At 45.8% G+C, this 25056-nt stretch overlaps 1 protein-coding gene across 9 annotated transcripts in view; it reads right to left on the reverse strand.

Annotated features, from left to right (window-relative positions):
- Positions 1 to 25056, reverse strand: part of GATAD2A (GATA zinc finger domain containing 2A) — an 86260-nt gene that overhangs the window by 44557 nt on the left and 16647 nt on the right. For 7 of the 9 annotated variants that reach the window (XM_011366706.2, XM_011366704.2, XM_023534574.1 and 4 more), the window contains one exon: positions 7647 to 7735. The exons of the other annotated variants lie outside the window; for them this stretch is intronic. Coding sequence is in view for 4 of the 7 variants with exons in the window: in XM_011366704.2 (XP_011365006.1) it covers positions 7647 to 7661 (15 nt within the window). In the remaining 3 variants the exon portion in view is untranslated. Of the gene's footprint in view, positions 1 to 7646; positions 7736 to 25056 lie in introns of those variants that run through there. 9 annotated transcript variants of the gene reach the window in all.

Here is a 25056-nt window from a genome sequence, read left to right on the forward strand (position 1 = left end):
CAGTGTCAGAGCCTGGGCTGCCCCAAGAGGCCTAGATCCAGAAGAGAAAGCTTCTTCGAAGACTAAAACAAGTTCCTGGTCTCAATAAAGCCCATGGGCCTAAGAAACAGTTTACGCAGCACTTTCTGCACAGCTGTAAGAACTGGAACAGAAACTCTACCTCTCTTCTCTACCTTGTAAGTGGAAATCTTCCCCTTGGGCAGAGGTTGTTCTAGTTATAGACACTTACACCGACCTCAGCTAGAGGGTATCATATTAGTGGTCCTTTTATAAAATAGGCTACTCAATATAAAAGCAAGGCCCTCACCCCAGCCTTGAGGTCCTGTCAGCCCCTCTGACCTTATCTCCCCCCATCCCATGTCCCTCCCCGCAACCCCCAGCCCATTCTCTCAGTTCTGGCCAGTTACATCCCGGCTACTCCTCTGACAGCCAAGCTCACTCCCACCCCAGGTCCTTTGCACTTCCTGCTCCCTCTGCCTGGAAGGCTCCTCTCCCAGGTCTCTGTACAACATTCTCTTCAGGTCTCAGATGAGACAGCAAATGACATGCACCTCCCCCGTCCACACATGCCCATCAATGGGTCGCCATTCCCTTTCCCACTTCATCATTTGACATTCTATTTACTCATCTGTGTGTCCTTCCATACCCCCAAGAGAATAGGGAACACCTGGGGCTACCACCCCAGGGCCCAAGACAGAATGGTGCTCAATACGTATTTGTTAAAAAGTTAAGAAAAAGTACTTTCAGAACTCCCAGCTAACTCGCACTTCCATTCCTGCTTAAATAAGCCAAAGGGTCTTCATGCCAATAGAAAAGATAATGACAAACAAACAAAACCCTTATTTCACACCATATACAAAAATTAACTCAAAATAGATCAAAAACCTAAATATTAAAAGGTAAACCTAGTATAAAACTCTTAGAAAAAAATACTTAGATAAATCATGATCTTAGATTTTGGTAACAGAATCTTAGATATAACACCAAAAGCACGATATGAACAAAAAAGATAAATTGGACTTCATCAAAACTCATCTTTTCTGCAAAGAACACTATCAAGAGAGTAAAAAAACAACACTAGGAATAGGAGGAAATATTTGCTGTCTCATAAGGGTCTAGTGTCCCAAATATATAAAGAAACTCTTACAACAACAAAGAGACAACCCAATTCCAGTAAAAATGACCCAAATGTCCATCAACAGATGAACGGATAAACAAAATGTGGTCAGTTCACACAATAGAATATTATTCAGCCATAAAAAGGAATGAAGTTTTGATTCATGTCACAATATGGATGAATTGTGAAACATGCTAAGTGAGAGCAGCTAGACAGAAAAGGCCACAGAGTGCATGATTCCATTTATCTGAAATGCCCAGGACAGGCAAATCCACAGAGACAGAAAATAGATCAGTGGTTACTAGGGCCCTGGGGAGCACAGAGATGGGGGAGCAGGGAGTGACTACTAATGGGTACAGGTTCTTTTTCGGGTGATGAAAATCTTCTGGAATTAGAGGTGATGGATGCACAATATTGTGAATGCACAATATTGCAAATGCCAATGCATTCGCACTTTAAAATGCTTAAAAGGGTGAATTTCATGTTATGTGAATTTTACCTCAAGACAGGATAAATAAAAACAAAACAAAATACTCTAATCCCAAGAGGCACAATCCCTTTAGAGCTGCTAAACTACTAAAAGACAAAAGCAGGTTTAATCTGACCCCAAGAGCAGAGAATCACCACTTCAAGGAAAGACTCCTTTGTGAACAAGATCCCAAACACCAAAGAGCCCTGTCTACGGTTCTACAGCCCCGTTGTGTATCACTTGTCTATTGTTCACAGTGCAGCAAGCCCATCATACATGTGGGAACTAAGAACCATCTCCCAGCAAAGGAGCCGATGTCCTAGAGTATGACCACGTGGGACACACAGGGAACAATTTACCAACGGAAAGCCAAGGTGGAGAGAGGGTTACTGGGCCAGCTCAGAGTTCTATTCAAGTCAGGCTCATCACAGGCTTCACATTGCCAAGTGTCCCACCTTCTCGGTCTCACAGGGGTTTCACCCATTCTTTCATCCAAATACGTGCTTAGTTTCTTCTACCAGGGACCAGGGCTGACTGGGCCCCAGGGACACCCCTGGAGGCAAGGGATGGGCAGTATCAGAGCAAGTAGGCTCCGAGGGGCGAGGTCCCACACATGATGGGAGGTGCAGTGATCCCTAGATGGCACACAGGCTCAAATTTGTGAAGCACTACTTTTATAAGACAAAGTCATGTAGAAAACTAGCTAACTACCTACTTTATCCACTCAACTGGCTACAGCTACTACGGACGGACGACACCAATGGAGAGGTGAGAATAGTCTCTAATAAAGAATATAATAATTTCGCAAAACCAGACTCACGAATATAGTGGACAATCTGGTGATGGACAGAGTGGAGCGGGGTTGGGAGGCTGGGAGAATGGGGTGAAGGGTTAAAGAAATACAAATTAGTAGTTGATAGTTGAGCGCGGGGAGCACGAAAGAGGGAAAGCAGTTAGCATTAATATGATGGCTAAGTTAGCATTAGTATGATAGTATTAGTATGATGGGGGATCATTTTATGAACATTATAGATGTCTAACCAATGTACTGTATACTTGAAACTAATTTAAATAAATTTATTTAAAAAAATAAAAAATAAAATAAATAAAAATTCAAAAGCATACCATCAAAAAAAAAGAATACAGTAATTTCGGTCTGAAAACAACGTATGAGCTGTCAGAGTACTGAGGTGAGGAAGCACAGGTGGTGATAAGAAGCCCTCCGGGTGTGTGTGGGGGGCACAGGGGCAGGCCAAGGCTCACAGAACAGAAGGTGCCAACTGATCACAGCCTATCGAGTCGAACAAGAGTGATGCCTGGTTCACTTCAACATGCCTCAGCTTCCTTGCCTAAGAAATGGGAACAGCACTCACCCACTTTATCACTAATGCTTTCCAAGGGCTCTAGGAAGGGTAGCTGTGTGTTATTATAGAAAATAAGAATACAATAATGAGAGGCTGTCCCACCTGACTGGACACCAGCCATGGCCCATCACAGCAATTCCAGAATCTCTGAAGGTTTTCTGCTTGACTTTAAACTAACCACCCTCAATTTGTAAAGGGCCACCTCCCCTGCGTCATAAAGCTCCCTGAGGGAATGCCTGGGTCAAGCCTGTTTTGTAAACTTTGATTATGGAAAATTGCAAACATACCCAAGAGAAGTAGAGAGAGAAGACCTATTAACTGCAGGAGCCCACCATTCACAGTATTCAGATGACCAGTCTTGGTCTCTCACACTCCACTAGCTTCTGTGAAGCAAATCCTACGTAACATGCATTTACAAATTAGTGTAGTGGGTCAGTATTTATCCCCAGAGGACAAACCACCACTATCCCACAATCACACCTTCAACAATTTAACAATCATTCCTTAATCTGTGTCAGTCACGCTTAGTTGAAATCTATAGGTTCCTCCCAACCACCCACCCCGGCCCCCCCCACCCCCCGCCCCGTGCTTTCAATCACACATTGAAGAAATTAGGTCATTTGTGCTGTTTCCCAGTCAGGTTTTGCTGGTGGTGTCCCTGTGGTATAACACCACACACACACACTGCCCCTCCCCCTACCTCCCTGATTTCTCATAAAGTAGATTTTGAGGCCCAACCAAGCACACGCCCCTCCGGAAAGCACATGTGCCCTCCTTGGGGGCTAGCCACTGAAGATTGCTGTTGGAACCCACCATTTCATTAGGTGTCTGAAAACTTATAAACTCGTAATTCCATCACTTCATTTTAATTAGCCAGAATATGTCAATAGCTGCGCTGTGCATTAGCCACATGTGGCTATTTAAATAGATTAAAATTAAATAAAATTAAAACTTGACTTCCTTAGTCAAACTATCCCAGGTACCACATTGGACTGTGGGTTCAGAACATTCCAGAAAGTTCTGCAGGGCAACGCTGATCCATCTCTGAGGGGAACTTCCCCTCACCCACTATTTTGTTCTTTGTGAGTTCTGTCCATAAAGAGGTAATAGATACTTGCTTCTTTCCCTCTACCAATTTTCAAAACGAGTTGGTTCCCTAACACCCTTCAAAGAGACCAGAGTCTTTCCTTTTCTTCGAGCACTAGCATGAACCTGTGGATTTTTAACACATTTGATACTCCAACTCAGGGACTCCTGTTCTCCCTCACACTCACCTGTCCCACCCATGGCCAGGGGAACACCTGGGGGTCTTTCTGGCACAATCCCAGTACCATCTGAGATATTCCAATGCAGACTCAGAATTAAAACATTTTAACTTAAATGCTTTGATTTTATATTTATACTTTTCCTTGATGCTGAAAATGCTGGTTCTTAAAGACATTAATTACTGTTTTGTTTTTTTCTAAAATATATAATAGTAAGATTACTGGTATTGTTAACCTAAAACTAAAAATATGATTGTTAAAAACAGTTAAAGATTTAAAAATTTTTTTTTTGCCCTCATGGTCTCACAAAAACATTTACGCTCAAACTATTATGTTTTATAGCTGCGTGAAATAAATCTTGTCTGAGAGGTTAAGTGACCAATCTGAGTCACAACTGACATTCACCTAGATTCATTTATTTCATTTTGCTTTGGTTGTTCAGGATTGCCAACCCCCATCTGACATACTTTTATTTTATAATTATGTAAAACACACACCTGGTGCTACATGGAAAGGAAACTTGGATAAGTCTTTGGTAACTCTGTCCCCTCTCATTCCTCCTCCCAGAAGTGACCATATGGTTCATTTATGGTTTATACTTTCATTTTTTTAAAAATTAAATGTAAGCAAATACACATGTTCATGTCCCCCTTCCTTGCCTTATTTAAAAGTAAATACACTACATCTCTTGATTCTTCACCTTGTTCTTTTTTTCCACTTGTCATTTCACCCTAGAAAATCTGTCATGTGAAGGCAACTGTCCTTCCTTCACTGAGGGGCTCAACTCTACCTCATCAGTCCCCAGCCCCAAATGACAAACATCTAAGTAATTTCCAGTTTTGCTAATTCAGAATGTTGTAATGAACTGCCGTATAAAAACTCTTTATTTTTGACAGTGTATCTCTGGGATACATTTTTAGAAGTGGAATTGCTGGAGTACAGGGTGAGTCTCCCTCAGAGGAGTTATGAACCCCCAAAAGCAACTTATGTTGGTGCCACAGAGGTACAGTGTCCACCTCTGTGGACAAAAGGTCAGAAAATTTGTCTTGAAGAAGTTCCAACAAGCATTATTGTTAATATCAGGAAGACTGAACATCTTCCATACCTTCGTTAAGGACCATCTACATTAACTCTTTCTGTGAACTGTTTTTCTGTAAGTCATACCTATTCTTGATCCTGAACACCCAGCACAAGGCACATCTCTTGACACAAAAGCAATGTGTATCTGCAGAACGAACAGGACCCAACAGCAAACTTCGAGGGTGAACCACGTCCATCAGCCCAAGCAGGGAGTGTGACCGTCTGTGTGCACACCAACAACCACATACAATGTGGGCGTTGGCTGAGGACTGTGTGAGGCTCAACGCTTGCTGAGAGCCGGCCCTCCTTCTACCCTGCTCCTCCCTCTGTGCCCAGTGGGTCCTGGGTGACAGGAATGGGGAGACCACAGTTGACCACAGGTAATGGGTTCAACTGAAGTGGGTGTGGGATGGTGCTAACCAAAGAAAAGCTAAAATCAACTGATTTGTTGAGCTGACTTATACCCCACGACAAAAAGCACACAAGCTGACCTGTTTATAAATCTTTAAAAATAATTACTCAAGGGTGTTTTTTGCCTGTCTGACACTGACCACCAATCACATGCCACAACCGTTCACAGTCTGTTGACAGCCAAGCACCAGGTCCACCCTCTTTATGGCTGCCCCATCATATGCTACCACCAGGACCACCGCAGTCAACACCGATGATCCTCAACTAGCTCTAGGAAACCATAATAGACTTTGAGTAACTTGTCTCCAAAAAGCTCTAAGGGCCTGGGGCAGAAAGCCAGGAAGGCAGATGGGAAGTGGCGGGGATAAAATGCGAAACAACAGTCTGGAGGGTCTTCAAAACCTTAAACAGAGTTACTACGTGACCCAGCAATTTCACTGTTATGAATATAACCAAAGAAACTAAAAACATGTTCACACAAATTCATGCACACAAAGTTTATAACAACAATATTCACAATCACCAAAAGGTAGAAACAGCCTACATTCATCCCAGATGAATAAACAAAATATGGTCCACCCATATAATGGAATATTACCCAGCCATCAAAATGGATGAAGCACTGATTCATGCTACAAAGTAGACGAACCTCAAAAACATTAAACTGAGCAAAAGAAGTCAAATACACAAGGTCATATGACATATGATTCCATTGATATAAAATGACCAGAATAGGCAAATCCATCCAAAGACACAGAAAGTAAATTAGTGGTTGCCAGGGGCTGGGGGAGGAAGGTTGGGGAATGGCTAATGAGGATGGAGTTGTTTTTTGTTTTTTGAAGTGATGAAAGCGGTCTTAGAACCAGATAGAGGTGGTGCTTACACTACTCCTGAATATGCAAAAAAATTCACTGAACTGTATACTATAAATGGGTGAACTGTATGGTATGCAAATTATATTTCATTAAAAAAAAATTTTTTTTAAACACTGGTAGTTTGTTTTTGTGAGAACATTCTGGAAATGTTTTCCAGTCACCAGGATTACTTGACCATGCCCATATTTTCTTGCTATAAGAAGATAAGAGGTAAAATCTCACAAAACCGACCGCACTCTTGTCACACAATGCAGTCAGCCCAGTGGTCAAGTCGAGTAGCCAGTTCTCACCCATGCACCTATGACACTGTTTAGGACATGCACCCCTTGGCAAGTCACCTGTCAGCTGGGCTGTAAGAGGAAGCAGCTGACTGACTCAGGAGGTCTCTAAATGGCCTCCAAGTCTGATGATGACTCTCGGTTCTGCATTCTTCTCCAGATAGGCAGCCCTCTGCCAAAACATCACTGGCTAGGCCCTACTGCCAACAGACAAAATCCCACCTGGATGACAGCAGGCTTGTTGGGCCTGTTGGGTCCCAAGAGCCCTTGATAGAGCCTGCACTTGAGAGCTCTAAGCAAGGGGGATGGGAGGGTGTGGCTCAGTTTCTCCCACAGACATAGGATGAGATAAGGGCAACCAGCTTCAAGCACCAGTGCAAGGCCCTGCACTGCTGACGATGGTTAAGGAAAAATTCTCCCTGTTCTGGTCAGCATTGGGAAATCACATAAATGGCCTTAGGGCAAAGGCCACCTGGCCAGGATTATCCTCTGCCCCTGATCCTCAGAGAGGACAGCTCATCCTATTTAGGCTGGGGCTTTTCAAGTGAGTGACCCCTGTGACACAAGGGGAGAGCAAAGGCCCTCCCTACAGGAAGTGGGCAGGGCCTAAATGGCCCCATGGAAACAGTCCAGCACACAATCCTGGAGGGAGTTGCCTCTCTCCATCTCCCCTAGGAGATGGCCATCAGTTTATGAAGCAGTGCTCAGTTTCAAATGTTCAAGGAGCTAAAAAGCCCACTGGGCAAGTCGGAGCCTTCATTACAGATACCAGATCCCAAGCACTCACCTGGCTTCTGGGCATGGGACGCTGGTTCTACCAGCTGGCCATGGTGGCAGCTACGTCAAAAGGCAACTTGCGTCCACGTGCTGACCAATCTAAAGTGAGGGTCAGAAAAAGAAACATGAGTTTCCAAGGAAAGTTTCTGGAACATTCCATCAGTTTTAAAGCCCTCCAACCCCAGGGATTACATAGTAAAATTTTAAATTTCAACCAGATCTCTATCTCTGGTACCTTCCACAGGGGGCAGCTGAGGAAATAAACATCTATCAGTCTTTGACCTATAACCCAATGTGGTGCTAACCAATAAACACTAGCATCACAGATATTATCTTCTGCAATATGGGCAGAGACATAAGGTGGTACACAGCCACACACCAACATGTCAAAAACACAGAAAATGGTTTTAGGCTTTGATTGTAACCATAATGACATTAATAGCATAAACAGTAATGCCCAGCACACTTAATAAATGCTTAGTAGTGATTTCCAGGTACTGTACTAAAAACTAAGTGTCTCTATGATTCCCCAGAACTACCCTAGGGCAGGTTACAGAATAATACTCATTTTACAGATAAGGGATCTGATGTGTCTGACACTCAGGAACTTGCCCAGGGTCACCCAGGTCTCCTTCTCCAGATGAGACCTCTTTGCTCCCCGGACTGTGTTCTCTGGCACAGACCCCAGGGAAACCACTCACTATTACAAGCAGTGCATGGTTTGCCCTTAGAAGTTGAGGGTGTATGTGCCTAGGGATGAGCACACTTCACTTCTCAAACGGAGGCAGCTTCAGCTTCATGGGACAACTCACACTTTTACCACTTTTATCTCCACAGGATTTACAAAGGCCAGGGAACGAAGGGGCTGCCCATTTTACAGACAGGAAAACTAAAGCTCGAGAATGTGGGAACTCTCCCAAGGTCAAAGAGGCTGTTGGCCCCAGAACTTCCCCTTTGTGATGTAAAAGGTGCAGGCCTCCAGGCACATAGGCTGAACCCACTGACCTAGCCAAATTCTGGACTCCCGGGCAGTGCTGTCAGTTGTATCATGGCCAATATTGTCAGTATTACCACTGTTGTCATACTTTGTGCCCACATGACAACCAGTAGCTTGCTCTGACATGAAATCTTTATTTTTAAACTAAGTTCACAGGGATTCACACACGCCTCATGGGCAGCAAGAAAACACTCCCACAGGAGAACTTGCAAAATAAGCAAATATCAGTAAACTCTATTGGAAGAACTTTGGGCACCAAGGAGCACACAGCATCTTCTTCACTGAGGCCCGGGCCAGCTGCAGCCATCACCACCAGGACAAGCTCCTGGAGAGAGGGATCTTTTCTGCTGCTCTTTTTGGCCCCATTCAGGGAATGCAGTGAATACCATTAATCCTAGTTCTTTTATATCTCCCGAGCTGTAGCCTCTCCCTGCCATGGACAGAGAAGCCTCAGAAACAGGGGCCCTGGGGATTTTGAGCACCTGCTCTCTTCAGGATCAAGGTCAACACATAAAAGTCAATGGCATTTCTACATACTGACAACAAACAACCAGAACTCAAAGCTTTAAAAAAAAAAAAAAAAATCCATTTACAATACCATAAATGTGAAATACTTAAGGATAAATTCAATTTTTAAAAAACGTGCAAGACCTATAAACAAACTACAGGAATATACGTTCCTGAAAGAAATGAACAAAAATCTAAAGGGAGAGACGTGTCTTGTCCATAGATCAGAAGGTATCAATTCTCTCCCCAAACTGATCCACAGATTCATTGCCTTTCCAGTCGAAAATTCCTAACATACTTTTTTGTAGAAACAAGATGATTGTAAAATTTATATGGAAATGCAAAGGGCCTAGAACAGTGAAAACAACATTGAAAAAGAGGAATAAATTTGGAAGGGTTACCCTACCTAAGCTTAAGACTTAACCATAAGGCTACAGTAACCAAGACAATGTGATATGGACATAAAGACAGACATGTAGATGGACTAACAGAATACACTCATGCACATGTGGACAACCGATTTTTGACAAAGATCCAAACACCCTACTCCATGAGACCAGAAGACACACTAGATAACATTTCCTTGAGGATTAACCTTAACCCTGCAAGGAGGAAGGTCATCTTAACATTGTTATAACACAGTGCATGATGAGTAGAATGCAACAGGTAAGAAGTTTTAAGGTCGCTTCAGACCTTCACTCTCCACTACGGTTTTCTCTTCCTCAACTCATGGCACATCCAGTCTTCCACTCACTCAGATTAAAATCGGAAGATGCCCCCTTGATTGGACTACCCCACTATCCAATACATTGGGAAATCCTGTTGGTTCTGCCATCAGATAAATCTGGGTTCAACCGCTTTTCAAACCTCCACGGGCCGCGTCATCCTCTCTACTAGGACAGAGACCTATAGACTGACTCCTCTGCTTTCACTCCTTGGCTTGAAACCCTCTGAAGACGCTGTGCTTGCTGAGAATGAAGCTCCCTCCTCTCCTGGCTTTGGAAGCCTGCCTGCCACCTACTTGTTCATCCTGCTCCGGCCGTCCTGGCCTTCTGGCCATGCCTCCAACACATCTGGCACCCTCCCATCTTGGGGTCTTTTTATGTTGTAAACAAAATTCCAGATATTTTATCATTTTAACAATCAATTCTTAAATTTGCATCCCAAATTGAAAAGGACTTTTGAAAATATAACTACTATACAATGATCCCTGAATGTCAACAAATACCCAGTCTATATATATTCAGTTCACACAATTCCTCAGAAATGCCTGTATGTGGCCTATCCTAACGATAGTTACTAGAGCATTTGTGCTAGCTGCCTCAGTCACTCTCCCCCCAGATGGCTGACCCCTACATGTCCCAAGTCGCTGCTCAAATGTCTCCCTCGCAGAGGCCCACCCTGTGCAGACTTCTCTCCCACAGCCCTGGCCTCTCCACACACTCCACACAAGGCAGCTACTGTGTCTATGGACTTTCTCACCCAACAAAAACGTAAATGCCAGAAGGAAAGGGGTGTCTGTCTGCCTGATGCCAGATTTTATTCCAAGCACCTAGAACAGTGTCAGACACATACCGGGTGCTCAATAAATATTTATGGGTGAATGAGCCAGGATGGTTTAACTCTGAAGAAAGAAACAATCTGAGGAGCAGCAGCCCCTCAGATACAATTAGTGTGAAATTCGCAAAGAAGCCAAAACCAAGCAGAGACTACTTAGAACCATAACTGGGAACAGTTCTCTAAAATAAACTGTAATCTCTTTTCACTGATATATCATTTGAACTGTTTTTGCCATCCACCCCACACTGGCTGGGTTTAGAGAGCTTTTACTGTTTTTATTTCCAACCCATACATTTAGAACAGTATCAAGTAACCCTTAAGTACACAATTACCAACACATAAGAGACTCTTCTGCTCCCTTGATAAATCATTATGGTTTGGCTTTGACCTTGCACCTGGGTACTCCACTTACACACATACACACCCCCCAAATCTATGCCCACCCCAACACAACGATTTCCCAGTCTGAGAGAGATCACACTTTGTGAGATGGCAGCCATGGTGATTTACATGAAATCAAGTCACTGCATTTTGGGCAACAGAAGTTTTTTGTTGCAGTTTCATCCTCTTGAGCTCAAGCAAGTGAGGTCGGCTCCCTTTTAACTTGAGGGGAGGAGCCCTGCCCAGACACCGGCTGCTGTCTGGGAGCTCCGGTTCTGAGACATTCAGGTTGTAGCACCCATGGCCAAAGCAGGAACAGGTTTCGGGGGCCGTGGGCACCTGACCAGGAAGCCTGGGCTCTCCAAAGCACCCCCAAAGGGCCCATCGACCCTGCCGAGGCCCAGCCCTATAGAAGCTGCGTACCTCTGGCCTCCTACCACCGTCTGCACTCACCAAACACTTGTGCTGTCTCTAGAATTCTTCAACTGTGTCTGCTCCCAAATATTTACCACCCTGGCTCCAATCCAGTCCTGGGAACGTGACATTAGGCCAAAAACCTCCAAGGTGAAATCCAACAATACCTTCACCTTTTCCCACCCCTAGGTCCACAACGTCCACTTGTTCCACACAAACTGAATACCCCTGAAGACAAGGGTCACTTAGACCCTCTCTGCCAACAGTTTTAGCAAGTGCACTGACAAACTCTCAAGGAGAGGAACTCCCTGGTCAGCCCTATCAAAAAGGAAGAAACTGAGGCAAGGCAACAGTGGAGCATCTAAAGGACGCCCAGAGGTCACACTGCTCCAACGTGTGCTGGCTGGCTGGGGAAGGATTCACTTGAGCTGAAGACTCAGTTTTCTAATCTGGGGTCAGCAAACAACAGCCTGGGCCTGCTTGTTGTGAATGGTTTTCCTGGGACACAGCCACGCCCACCCGAGTGTGCACTGTCTACAGCTACTTCACCTACAAACCAGAGCTGAGTAGCAGCGATGCATCCTCCATGAGTTATAGTCCCAAAGTCAAAAATATTGACTGATTTTTGAAAGCGGGAAGACACTGCAGCCCTGACAAGCTGTGCAGCATATTAAAGGGAGAGAAGTGACCCAGGCACGTTGGCAGACCCAAAACAAAAAGTAAGGGCCGAGGCACACCAAGGAAGTGCTCCAGCACCATGCTGGCCCCAGGGGACAAAGTAGTACCTGCTCTCCCCAAGGCACAGAGCCTCATTAACCCGCAGAGCAGAGGAGAGCATGACTTGGCACCGTAGAGGCAAAGAACCAGCCCCATGAGGGCCACAGAGCCAACAGCAAGGCCACACAAGCCCATCCTTGGCAACCAGAGCTGGCCTGTCTACACTGTCAAGCCAAGGTGTCCACTGGGGTAACAGCCGTATGTGCCCTCCAGGTCCCTGATCCATCCCTGCTTGTCCTCCCTCAGCCACAGTAACAGCCGCCTCACTGAGGGACAGATCATCCACTCCCCACGCTGCACCAATGAGGCTGTTCCTAAAGCCTCTTAAACCCTCCAATGCTCATAACACCTCACCATGGCCTTCAAGGCCCAGCCTGCATTTAGGCTCAAGTGACCCTATGAAGTCATCTGGCTTACACATATGTGTGTGTACACACACACACACACACACACACACCATACTCCTGTCTCCAACCTGGCCTTGTCTCGATTCTTCACACCCACATCTGCCTGTCTCCACTGCCAAGCATTTGCACATGCAGTTCCCACCACTGGAAAAGCCCTTCCTCCCATTCATCCTTCAGAAACAAGCGCCTGTTGTTACTCAGGCCTGCTCTCCCCAACCAGCCCCTACCCATCCTTGAGGACTACAGCCCGTCATTTGGCACAACTGAAACTTGACATCTGACATGGAGCATTTCACTAGGTTCTCTTTCTCAAATGCTCCAAGAGAAAGGGCTCTTGCTCTTCTCCTTATCCAATGCCCAACAATGCACACAGGAAGAAATGCAAAATGCATCCTCCGTGAGTTATAAATAAATATCTAAACACTATGTTTCCACCATGGACTTGAGGCAAAAACATAATATAAATATAAACTCTATCCAGGAAGAAGCAACATGGAGATACGCAAGGCCACAGCCCACCACAGCCCACGGGGGAGCTCTTCCTGTCTCCTGCACACATGGCTATTTAGAGAAAGGCACTCGGAGGTTCCAGAGGCCTTGTGTCTGGAAGGGCCTCCCCTGTCACCACTAAGGCTTGTGAGCTACCCCAGCACCCATGCGCCCACACCTTGCACGCCCTTCCTTTCCTATCCCACCGTAAAACACTCAGCACAGTCCTTCCAACACATCCCTGTCCTCTCCAAGGCTTGACTCAACCATACCCCTCCCTTCTCCTGGGCATTCCAGCAGTCCCTCCCTTTCACACCACCAAACCATCCTGTTCCAGTGCTCCCTCTTGATGAATCACAAGCTGTATGAGCCCACTTGGACCCTCGGGTGGCCCCTCAGGCCTCAAGACCATTCTGAGGACCAAGTGACAGGCCCTGTAACTAGGCAGGCTCTCAAACAGAATCAACTAGCTCTTACTTCTACTAGTGTGATTAATGCTGTTCCTCAAGATAGACTCCTTTCTAGAGGTTCTTTTCAGTGTTTCCACTCTTGGTCCCCAGCAGCTGCCCAAGCAAGTCCACACAGCAGTTCAAAACTTCAGCTAAACCCTGGTATTTAAAATACCTAAGAATCAAATGTCCACGTCTAGACTATTCTGAGACTTTGTGAAATGTTGGAAGTGTTTAGCATTGAGGATGTGGTGCATTACAATATTAAAGGACATCCTGAAGAAAATGTCACAAGAACAAAAGAGGAAATGACTTCTATGTTAATAACAAGGACCTAGGAACTGGTGTCTCCCACTCTTGTGTACATGCACCAAGATGTGCCGTATTAAAGGAAATTCTCTGACAAACAGCCACAGGAAAACGAGGAATACCTTTGATCTCCCAGCTGAGAGCTGGAGCAGAGAAGACCTCAGATGTTCCTGGACTCTGTTCTCTGAAGTCCCCTGAAGAATCTAGGAGTCTTGTGTCGCCCCACCAAGCTGGAGGAAGTACATCCAGGCCCCACCCCTCTACGGACCAAAGAACACCCATGGAATCTCTGTGCTTCAACACTCCCAAGATGATGTTACAATGAGCCTCCTAGAACCACACATTTTTTTTTTTTTTTTTTTTAAATCCCGGAGTATCTGGTGCATGGTAAGCCATCACACGTAACTGTCTTTGTTCCTTTCTCCCTAAGCTAATTCTTGGAGAATAAAGTGAATGTTCTCATGAGGATAAAGGATATTTCTGAATTCAGAAAGGTTCCATTTTTATTGTGTTAAATACACATAACATAAAATTTACCATCTAAGCCATTTTTAAGAGTACAGTTCAGTGGTGTTAAGTACATTCACAATGTTGTGCAGCCATCCATCTCCAGAACTTTTTCATCTTGCAAAACTGAAATTGTCCCCATTAAACACTAATTCCACATCCATTCCACCTCTGCCACTATGAATCTAACTATACTAGGGACCTCAAATAAGCAGGATCATACAGTATTTGTCTTTTGTTCGGTTTATTTTGTTTTAGCACAATGTCTCCTCAAATTATTTTTAACCCTTTGGGGACAAAGTGTATACAAAACAAAGCTCATGGGCCTGATATACCACAGCCAAAAGTCTGGTTCTAAAACCCTGCTCCCCAGACCAGTCATGTGCCTGACATCTTCTACTATTAACTAGTCTTTCCCACCACTCTCCAAATAAATTACACAAAAAGACAATGGCACTATAAAGACTCAGAATGGTAAGATAGAGCAAGTGAATGTAATGCTTCAGATGCACTTCAAGTGTGCCTATCTCACCCCAGCTCTTAGCTCCTATAGCACTCTGACTCCCTGGGCAGACATCTTCCAGCCCTATCTCACAGCCGTGAATCAGGGAGTCAAAAAGTACCTGTCAGGTAAATAGTAAAGATGACTAACGTGTCTTGTGCACAAACTTTTCCTAAAAGTGAAAGGAAGCCAAAGACATCAGAGCCCAACCCAAACCTATTTCCTGGAGCACCTGGGCTAGACTTATACAGGTTAACCAGGGGAGTAAGCCCTGAGCTTCCAATGTGTCCAACTCTAGACAAGACCTAGACCACTAGCCCAACAGCACACCCACCAATCCACATCACCAAAAAGGAAAACACTGTATCCGCTTCAAGTTCTGAGCACCAATTCCACCTATCTTGTGAGGCAGGGCCAGGCCCAGGCCCTGGGCGGAGACCAATGGATGCTGCATGGAAAACAATAACACCAAGAGACCCCATGACAATACCTTATGACACAGGTAACCTCCTGGAAAGACGAGAATCCTTTCAACAATGGACAAGATGTCCTCTGCTCCCTCTGAGGGATCCCGAGCCCCAGCCACAGGTACCATGTGCTACCTCAACTCAAGTCCCCGCAATCTTGGGCCTGTATGTGCCATGAGAGCATGAGCGAAGCCACCACTTAAGCACCTCCTCCATGTGCTGAAGACAGCCCAGCAACCTGCTCACTCCCTCACTTGGTGACAAGGCACCAACCCTGATTTGCATATTCACAGGCAAGGAAAAGACCAGAGAATCCCCCAAGTCTCTGAGGTGCAGCATAGAGGCCATCACTGAGCCATCTTCAAACATATGGTGCCTAAGCAGCTAGATCCGGCACAATCTTGTAACCTACAGCAGATGCTCCCCACAAGTTTAAAAACCTTACCTTTCTGGAAAATTTTTCTTTGGAAGGGAGAATAGAAAATTTCTGTTGTTCAAGAGCATCCAGAGGGAACAGCATTCTGGGGCAGCCCCACTGTTTACAAATAAAGACCTGGGCCTAAAGGAAAAGACATTCATAGTCCTAGAATCCAAACAACATCTACTCACAGTAGTTCACAAAACTTATCCCTGCAACATACAAGATAAGACCAACTGCTGCAGTCAGCAGCAGCAGGTAGGAAGGCAAAAATCTCACTGAAGAAAGGTAAACAGGCAAAAGTTCCAGTTCTCACCTCTAACCGCCCCTGCCTCCCTCCAGCTGGACAAACCTGGAGCTTCAGAGGGCCTTTGCCATCTTGATCCCCAGGCAACAGGAGACTGGGTACAAGTGACTAGTCTCTTGAACCTGGCAGTTTCCGGAACACTAAAAGATCTGCCTAGATCCAAATTCAGAGCAGTGAGCACTCAGGCGGTAGGGTCAGCATCTTCTACCCACAACCCTTCCAGATGTCCCTAATCCAAGTTTCAGACAAGAGGGTGGACTTGGTAGAATTCCAGAAATCTGACACTGTCTTCAAATAAGAACAACCTATAACTATCTGACCAATTAAGCTTCCCTAAGAGGCAGAATTGTGTTTCTTTGACCATTAGGGGCCAGGTCAAAGAGTCAACACCATCTGGTAACTTCTTGGACAAAGATGGAGCTGTTCACCAACCACACTGTAGCACCGATGGTCTTGATTGAGGCCACATGGTCAACCCAAAGGGTCTAGGCCAATGAGCTGGTTCCCAGCTATAGATGCTTCATCACTGCTGCGAACTCCGATGACGAAGCACTGTAGTGATCACAAAAATCTGACTAAAATGTTGCAAAGTGCGAGGGAAGAAACTATAACAATGGCAACATCCACCATTAAATTGTGGCTTATGTTATACACGACAATTAAGAACGAATTGAGAAACGATGTAAACAGATGCCATATCTTCCTGACAATGTACCCAACAATGAAAGTATGATCAGTGGATGCCAGGAACAGAGGGGCTGTTCCTTGGGAAGGGTATTCAGAGAACTGTCAACTGTGCTCACTGCCCTCAAACCTACAGGGTAAAATGAGACCCAGATGGAGGTGAAGGTGGGCTGCACCTGGCTTCTCTCAGCTGTGAGCACTTCCCGGCACCCTGCATGGACACTTCCTATCACGTAATCGTCACAGAAGGGCTGCTAGCAGGTACCAGGAGGACACAGGGCTTGCCCACTGGGAGTTCTGCTCAATGTGTCCAAAAGCCAGCATATCTAAGGAGCGCACAGGAAGGAAACTGCGCTGGGGGTCAGACACCTGGAAAATCCTGCTCTAAGACAACCAAGGCAGCAAAGGCCAAACTGCCCTTTAGAAGCTTTAGAAGAGTGAAGGGTCTGCCTGCTGGGTTGCGAAGGTAAGGAGACCAGAGTCTTGCAACTATCTTGCTGCTCCTGACTCGAGAGTTCTCCTTTCTGGTAAGAGGTTTTAGTACTAAAACTGATGTGATATGAGGAGCAATGCAAAGGTTACGTGCATCTCTGCCTTAAAATAAAAAGGCCTGAAGAAATCTCCAAGGGCCACATGGGCTCTGGCTGTGCCCTCAGTGGGAATTCACTTGAGCCTGAGACTAACCCCAAAGTAAGCTGGGGAGTCCCATAAAAGGCAAAACTATAACACACAAAGTCCACATCCAACACAAACTGTAATGTCCTTCTTCCACTTGCACATACCAGGGTGACTGCACGAGTCAGGTTCCCCTCCAACAGGCAGGCCAGCATACACATGTGCACAAGCACGTGTGTACATATGCAAAAATACACACACAGGGCCAGTACATTCAGACTCTAGATAGGCACACACAAGGAGGGCCAGCACACACTTTGTCTTCTGGGCAAAGGTGCACTTCTAAGCTGTCAGCTGATGAGAACACAGTCCACACACCCCAGAGAAACAATGTCCTAAGTGGGGACAAGTTCCCAAGCAACCCACAAAGTCCACCTCACTCTAGTGTCTCCAAGCACGATCTGACCAAGGTAATCCAACTCCAAGCAAGGCATCCCCTGGGGAAGTCACCCAGGGTCCCAAGCCATTAGCCCTCCCTCTGCAGGAAGGCTGAAAGGCAGGCGGGGGAGAGAGGAGATAAGAAGGGGTAAGACCAGAGGCAGGGCCATGAGGGGTTAATGGGGGGGATACCTAAGCCTTTATTGGGCCGGCCTTGCAGGGAACCATCTTGCTTCCTCCAAGGCCCACCCTACTGCCCTGCCCGGCCTTCAGCCACCTCACAGACCCAGGTCCTACCTAACCAGTCAGCACCAAGATCTACCCTGAGACCCAGGCCCTGCAGGTCTGTCTCCAAGATCTCCATGACACTACTGCCAGTGTGGGGGCTCTCCCTGTGGTCCAGACCTCCTGAGTGTTCATCAGATTTTGGTGAGACAGGAAAGGGAGTGCCTGACTTCACTGAGAAAGCTACCATTAGGTACGCAGATTCAAAATGCTACAGAAAAAGCATACTGAGGACAACTTTGGGAACATCATCTTTAACATGTTGAAAAGAGATTTTGTTACTAAAGGAGAAAAAGAACAGCATAATAGTGGCTAACAATTATTGAATTCTTTATTTGGTACCAGGCACCATGCCAGTACTTTACATGCCTGATTTCATTTAATCCTCATAACCACAGAACAAGGTACTGCCAATGTTACCCACACTTCACACGAGGGACTGTCATTGTCATCTGCACTTCACACAGAAGACTGTCATTGTCATCTGCACTTCACACAGGAGACTGCCAGTGTAACCCACATTTCACATGACTGACTGCCACTGTTACTTGCACTTCACACTGGGGTCTGCCATGATGCCCACACTTGATAGGTGAGAAAGCTGAAGCTGAGAAAAATCAAGGTGATTAGCCAGGGTCACAGGATTAAGAAGTCAACTAGGGATTCAGACCCTGCTCCACCATCTACCAGGCCCAGGCTCAAATCTGAACCACTGCAAATCAGGGACAATCTGACTCTAAGACCATCCTTGAGCTGGATCCTTCTGGGAAATTTTCCTAGAGCAAAGATCAGCACACCCAGGATTCCTCTTCTGAGACATAGACCAGTGGGAAGGAAACCAGTTCCCCTGCCCACTGACACAAGGAATGTGAGGACAGCAGAGGACACAGGGCTCAGAGGACAGCCTAGGCCCTGCAGGGAGGCCTTCCCAGGTGGACAGTAGCCAGGACACACACCAGCCTTCCCAGCTCTATATGTGGGGAACCTGACTGCCACATCACCTAACTCATCCGATTCCTCACTCCCACCCTCAACCCCAAAATCAGGACCCGGATGGTGCCTTGGACATCACCAGCCAGGTACCTCTCTCTGACCTAAGTCATTTTTTTCCCAAGTGCCTAATCCTCAAGGCTCCTTTTTACAACCCCTCCTCACTCCAAAACCAGTGTCATCATTTGACAGGACACTCACCTGTCAACTCTGTGTGAAAAGAGTCAGGATTTGAAAACATTAGAGCAATGCATGAAACAAGGAAACTTTCTCAAACCAGGAAGGAGCAGCTGTTGGAATAACTTATGTGGATATTTCAGAGAAGCGTCTTAATCACTCTAGGTCTTCCTGGAAAAGTGTCCAAAATCTCGAGCTGGAAAATCTTCATAATCTAGAAAATGTGGGTTACCAACCAGCTCACAGGGCATTGGAATTACATTGAGCTTCTTAGTCCTTCTATTTGCTACAAAGGCTAAGTTAAGGGCTGTGTCCCTCTAACTTCCATCCATCCATCACTACTTCTCTCCTGGGGAGCAGAGCAGAACAACTTTTCCTACAGATATGAGATAATCCCTAGGATATTTTACTGTCATCTATCGTTTACTGCACTCTCATCTAACACAAATCACAATTAGTTTGGGGAGGAAGAAATCAAAGGACAGATCAAGTTCTGCACCTGGTCAAGCCCTCAGCTACCCAGCAGAGTCACAGGGGCATGCCTCAGAGATATGCCCTGAGGGCCCTGACAGTCACACAGGACCCTCCACACCTCAATCCACTGAGTCTTCCCATCCTAGAGAAGCAGAGAGTGGCCATGCAGGGTGACAGGCTGGGCTGTCTCACCAACACCAACCTTCTCCCAAGCAGGAGACAAGACTTCAAACCAGGACCCAGCTCATTTCATCTTTGTGCGAACTCAGCGCCCCCTAAAACTAAAGACCCATAATCTGGGGACCCGTGTCACCTTCCAATCCTTGTTCAGCTGCCACCTCTCAGATGTGCACCTGCCCATCCTTCCTCTCTTTCAGGGCACCCTACCCTGTCTCTCTATGTGGCTACAGATTCCCAAGGGCAGGAATGGGCCATCTCACTCCATCGCTAGACCCCAGGAGCACGGCAGAGGTTGAGCAGGGAAGGGACCACAATTGCTGAATGGACAGATGACCTTGTCCTCAGCCCCTGGTATCCAGTTAGTCCCCACCCAATCTCCACACACAGTGTCTCTGGCACCTGTCCCTTTTTATTCCCCACCAGGCAAATTCAAGGCTGTATTGGCTCATGCCTGCCTTTTATCAATGGCCTTTTCTCCTGACTGGCTTCCCTGCCCAATTCAAGCCAACATTCTCCTCCTCAGAAACCTCTAAGAGTTCTTCATGCTTTTAGGATGAAGTGTAAACAGCCTTCCATTTAAGGTTATCAACAATAATCAGAACAACTTGCATTTTTCAACCTTCTTTCCCACTACAAATTTCCATATAAACCCTGGCATCTGGGAGGGTGATCTGCCAAATCCATCCTTCCCTGACTCTCCAATGCAACAATACTCCTTGTGAATGGCCTAGTCCAGTGTAACAAACCTTCCCCACAAGAGCTGTAAACTCTAAGACCAAGAAAAATGTATCTCTTCTCAGAACAGTGGTGGGGAGGGGACATGGTGGATGGGATGGGGGACAGACACAAATCAGATACCCATCTTTCTCACATCATGGCATGTAATAAAAATTACATTTGCACAACACATTTGAGTAAAATGGGGTGACTCATATCCTGAGGTGCTGGCCAGGGGCTGGGGCCACCTGACTGCAAGGACATCTCTGTACCCGTTACTCATTCCAGCCCACAAGCTAAGAAGCTCTGCTTACAGAATCAAATCCTACAGGTGGCAACACATCTCCTGCTCTGGTCATTTCACTGTGTGGTGATAAAAAGCCTGCACTGTGTTTCACTCAATAAGGTACCAACTAGAGTAGCTTACGTTGTTAAATGTTAATGGGTTAATTTCTTTAAATAACTTAAAAAGCTCCTTTCCAAGTGATAACCTGTCTATTTCTGCTGCCTTTTGTAGCAGAGTCACCTGATCTTATCTATGGAAAGTAAGAGGAACCCCATCCATACTTCCCAAGGGGGTGAGCAAGTTACCTGATGGCCCTAGCAACAGGAAAGGCCCTCCATTCCATCACAAGCTGAGATCCTGACTCACCAATGGGCCTCCTGGAATTCCTCACTGCCCCCGCCCCTAATCTTCTCTCCTCCAAACAAAACATGTTCAACCCCTCTAACCGGTCCTGTGATATGGTTTAAAGACCACTCCAGCAGCCTGAATAGACTCCCCTAGATTTAGAAATTATGCAGTAAATAACCTCCATCAATGCTTGTTAACAGCCAGTTTGCACTGTTCTAAAATCATCCGGGATCCTTAGTAGAGTGTCAAGGCCCTTCTCTCTCTTGCCCTGGATTAGCACAGCTGACCATCGGAACCTGGTCTAGGACCTGACATCTAGCCAGTTCCACCTTATTTCCATGGGCTGTTTTTTTTGGATCTTGAAATGATCACCTGTTTGTCACCTGAAAGATGTCTACAAGTAAGTGCCATTACTTTTTTTAATAGACGGGAAAAGCAGTTTTATGCTCTTAAAAATTGAAAGCCATCACCCACTCAATTCCAGAACAGGAAACACAGCTACAGCTTTTTTTTTTTTAAATGGCTGCCCTAAGATCTTCCTCCCTGAGTCCTGTCCCATCCTCATAACACAATGACCTCAGGGCTCAAAAAAAGACAAGGCTCTGAGGAAGGAAACCTGCCAATGGACCTACATAAATAAAAGGAGGAGGAACCTAAAACAAAACTAACCAAGCCATGAAGAAATAAGGACAATAGAGATGAGACCAGGGAAGCTGCAGGAGGGAACAGAGAACTATGTTTCCCTCCCTTCTGCAAGTCAGCTCAGGATAAGCCACTCCTTCTCTTGGGCCTCAGTTTCCAGCGTGTAATGTCAAGGGGTGCCTCACTCATCTTGATTAAAGTCTATGTGCTGTATAGTGGGCACACAGCAAAACTGCACACAGAAGCAATCTAGTCTCAGGTGAATCCTAAACTTGTCTGCTGCCCAAGGACCAAAAATAGTTACATTTCTAATGCCCTGCCTGACAAATATAAATTGGCAGTAAGGCTGCAATTACATTTTAATCCAGACTCAGTACTTCAATATCTTTGCCCAAGAAAACTTCAAAAGCAGACCAGGCAACTCCTACTATTGACACCTGAGGCTTTCAACCTCCTCTACAGACTTCAGCATCAGGAAATGTCGCTTGGGTTGGAAAGAGACCGGGGAAAAAAAAAAAAAAGGGGAAAAAAGAAGAAAGGAAAGCCTCAACAATACAAGCTAAAAGTTTGGAAAGGGAAGGCAAGAGATAGATGACCCACGAACTGCTGAGATGGTCATTTAATCAAACAAAAGTATTAAGGAAAACACTTAATCAAACCCTCAAAATCTCCTAGGGTTCCAGTGGGTATAGGAAAATCCCACCCAGGGAGGGATCTGACTACAGAATCCTCTGAAAGAACCACCACCACTAAGGGTGGGGAGGTGTGAGCATTAACCCTTTACATGCACAGGAACAATACACAAGGCAACAAAAAATGAAGTTCAGGTGTTCTATCAATGATACACAAGTCCTGATAATATCACAGGTCTGCAGTGACCCCACCAATTCAATCAATGCCTTCAAATCAAGAATTCTGTTTGCCATGCTATTTTCTCCAAACCGCTAAGCAATTAGGGAAAATGTTTCCTCTGTGGATGTAAATGAAGGTTGTAGCAGCAAAGTTTTTAGAACTGGCTGTCAAAGCAAGCCTGCCCAAAACACAGAAGAAAACTAACAATCTGTTGTCACTGCCACAAAAATCCACCAAGTGGAAACTCAGCGACCTGGCCTGAAACCTCATCTCCAAGGTCATGGTGAGCAGCTGCCTTCAAGGTAAGAGTGTATTAAGTAGAGTTTAACAGCCACTGACTCAAGGGCTAATTGCACAGAACAACTGGGACTGAAGGAAATGTTATCCTGGATTATACACAAATGTAAGGCCACAGGTTTTCACTTTACTTATGGATAATCTGACAGAAGTTTTTAGATGAGATCTTACAGTGAGCTCCCAAGACCTACAAATTGTTAGGTCGTGGTGGAATTTTGTTAGGAAGAAAATCTAGCTCCTTGATCTGTTTCATTGTGCCTGATAAATGAGCTGAGAGATTCTAGGGGGATCACCTAGTAGTTGTCACCTGGGAGAAGGATTTTGTCTCAGAGGTAAATGGCATAGCAAGGGCTGGGATACCCCTGACTACCAACCCCTACAGCCATCCTATGAAGTCAAAGATACAGGCCCCATCTACAGATGAGAAAGTTGAGGTCAGGTGGCCAGGCAATCTGTCTAAGGCTGAAAAGTGGTAAACTGTAGTCGGTGACAAAGCCCCCAAGCTGGCTAGAAAGCTGGAAGTCTGGAAGCAGGACAGGATATAAGCCTGACTCTCCCACTTACCACTGCATGCACCATCAGGCAACCCATTTCCCCTCAGGGATAAAGCCAGAGATGCAGGGGTCCCTCTTAGTTCTCAAAGGCAAGACTCCATGACAGATCTGCCTGGCAAACATCTTCCCATTTCACATATGGAGGGGCTGTCCCTGAGAGTCAGGATGTGGGGTTCAGCAAGCCAAAGGCCAGGAAGGGGGCTGCCTCCTTTCCCCTGGTGAGGCCCCACAAACCCAGCAAACCTGTATCTCTAGGAAGGGGCTGAGGCTAGTGAGAAAAATATGGGAGGTCTAAAATCAAAAAGGCTAGAGACAAGGCCCAGCTGTAGAAGGTGACCCTAGTAATGTCACTCTCTGTAGGGGACTTTGTCTTCTTCCATCTGGACAGTAGGGACAAGCTATGGCTCTAAGGGGTACACAGCAGACAGTGACAGTTTGTCCCACAAGCACAAAGGTGTTCCACATACACGAGCAGCAAAGCAGTCAATGCTTTTGTGCCTCATCTGTTCTAGTCATAACGGTACACTCACTGAACTCCAATTTATTGAGCAAGTACATGTTCTAGGTGCTGTTCTAAGCCATTTGCATTTATTATCTCACTTACTCCCAACTCAGCCATTTAAGGCAAACAGTACCACCCCCTTTTTAGAAATGAGAAACAGAAGGAGAGGTTAGCAAGGTCACATCATAAAGAAGTGGCTGACCAGAGCTCACACCTAACCTGTCTAGGACAAAGCCAGGGCGGGCCCAGGATGCTGGCCACAGGGACCTGCTGCCTGGGAACAGGCCCACAGCCTCGCCCAACAAACAGCAGGCGGCACTGTACTCGAGTGGCTTCTCTGGCACCAGCAGGAGCTGGCTGGCCACTACACTGCAGCAGTATTATCTAAAGTGTGCTCAAAAGCATCACCTCATTTAGGCTGAATTAAGTCTGAAGGTTCGAAACAAAAAATCTCACCAGCAAGGCAGGTCAGGTAATGTGGGGTCTAGAAACAGAGCTGCAGGAGTCTTCAACTTCAAACAATGTAGACTCTCTCTCCAATCCCACAGTGCCTTCCCCTCCCAGCCCCTAGCTGCAGCTATAGTAAGTAGCCTCAAAGTCCCACAACCTCAAACCTTCCCCCAAACTTGTGCCTCAACTTGCTGGGAGCCCCCTTTAGGGTACTGGTCACCCTCTGCCAGCATATCCTATCTCAGATCCTGGCCTTTCTGTTCCTGAGATGGATATCAAGTCTTCAGTCCTTTCATATAAATAACCCAAGAACTAGTAATCAGAACAGGAAAGCAGGGTCCCTGACAAACTCACCTATGAAACAGGTAACTTTGTGAGGATCAAGAGCGAGAAAGTGGGTGTAGAGAACTGAGAAGCTGCAAAGACCCTTTTTCTCTA

Source organism: Pteropus vampyrus, unplaced genomic scaffold (assembly GCF_000151845.1).
Source record: "Pteropus vampyrus isolate Shadow unplaced genomic scaffold, Pvam_2.0 Scaffold126, whole genome shotgun sequence".
NCBI classification, from domain to species: Eukaryota; Metazoa; Chordata; class Mammalia; order Chiroptera; family Pteropodidae; genus Pteropus; species Pteropus vampyrus.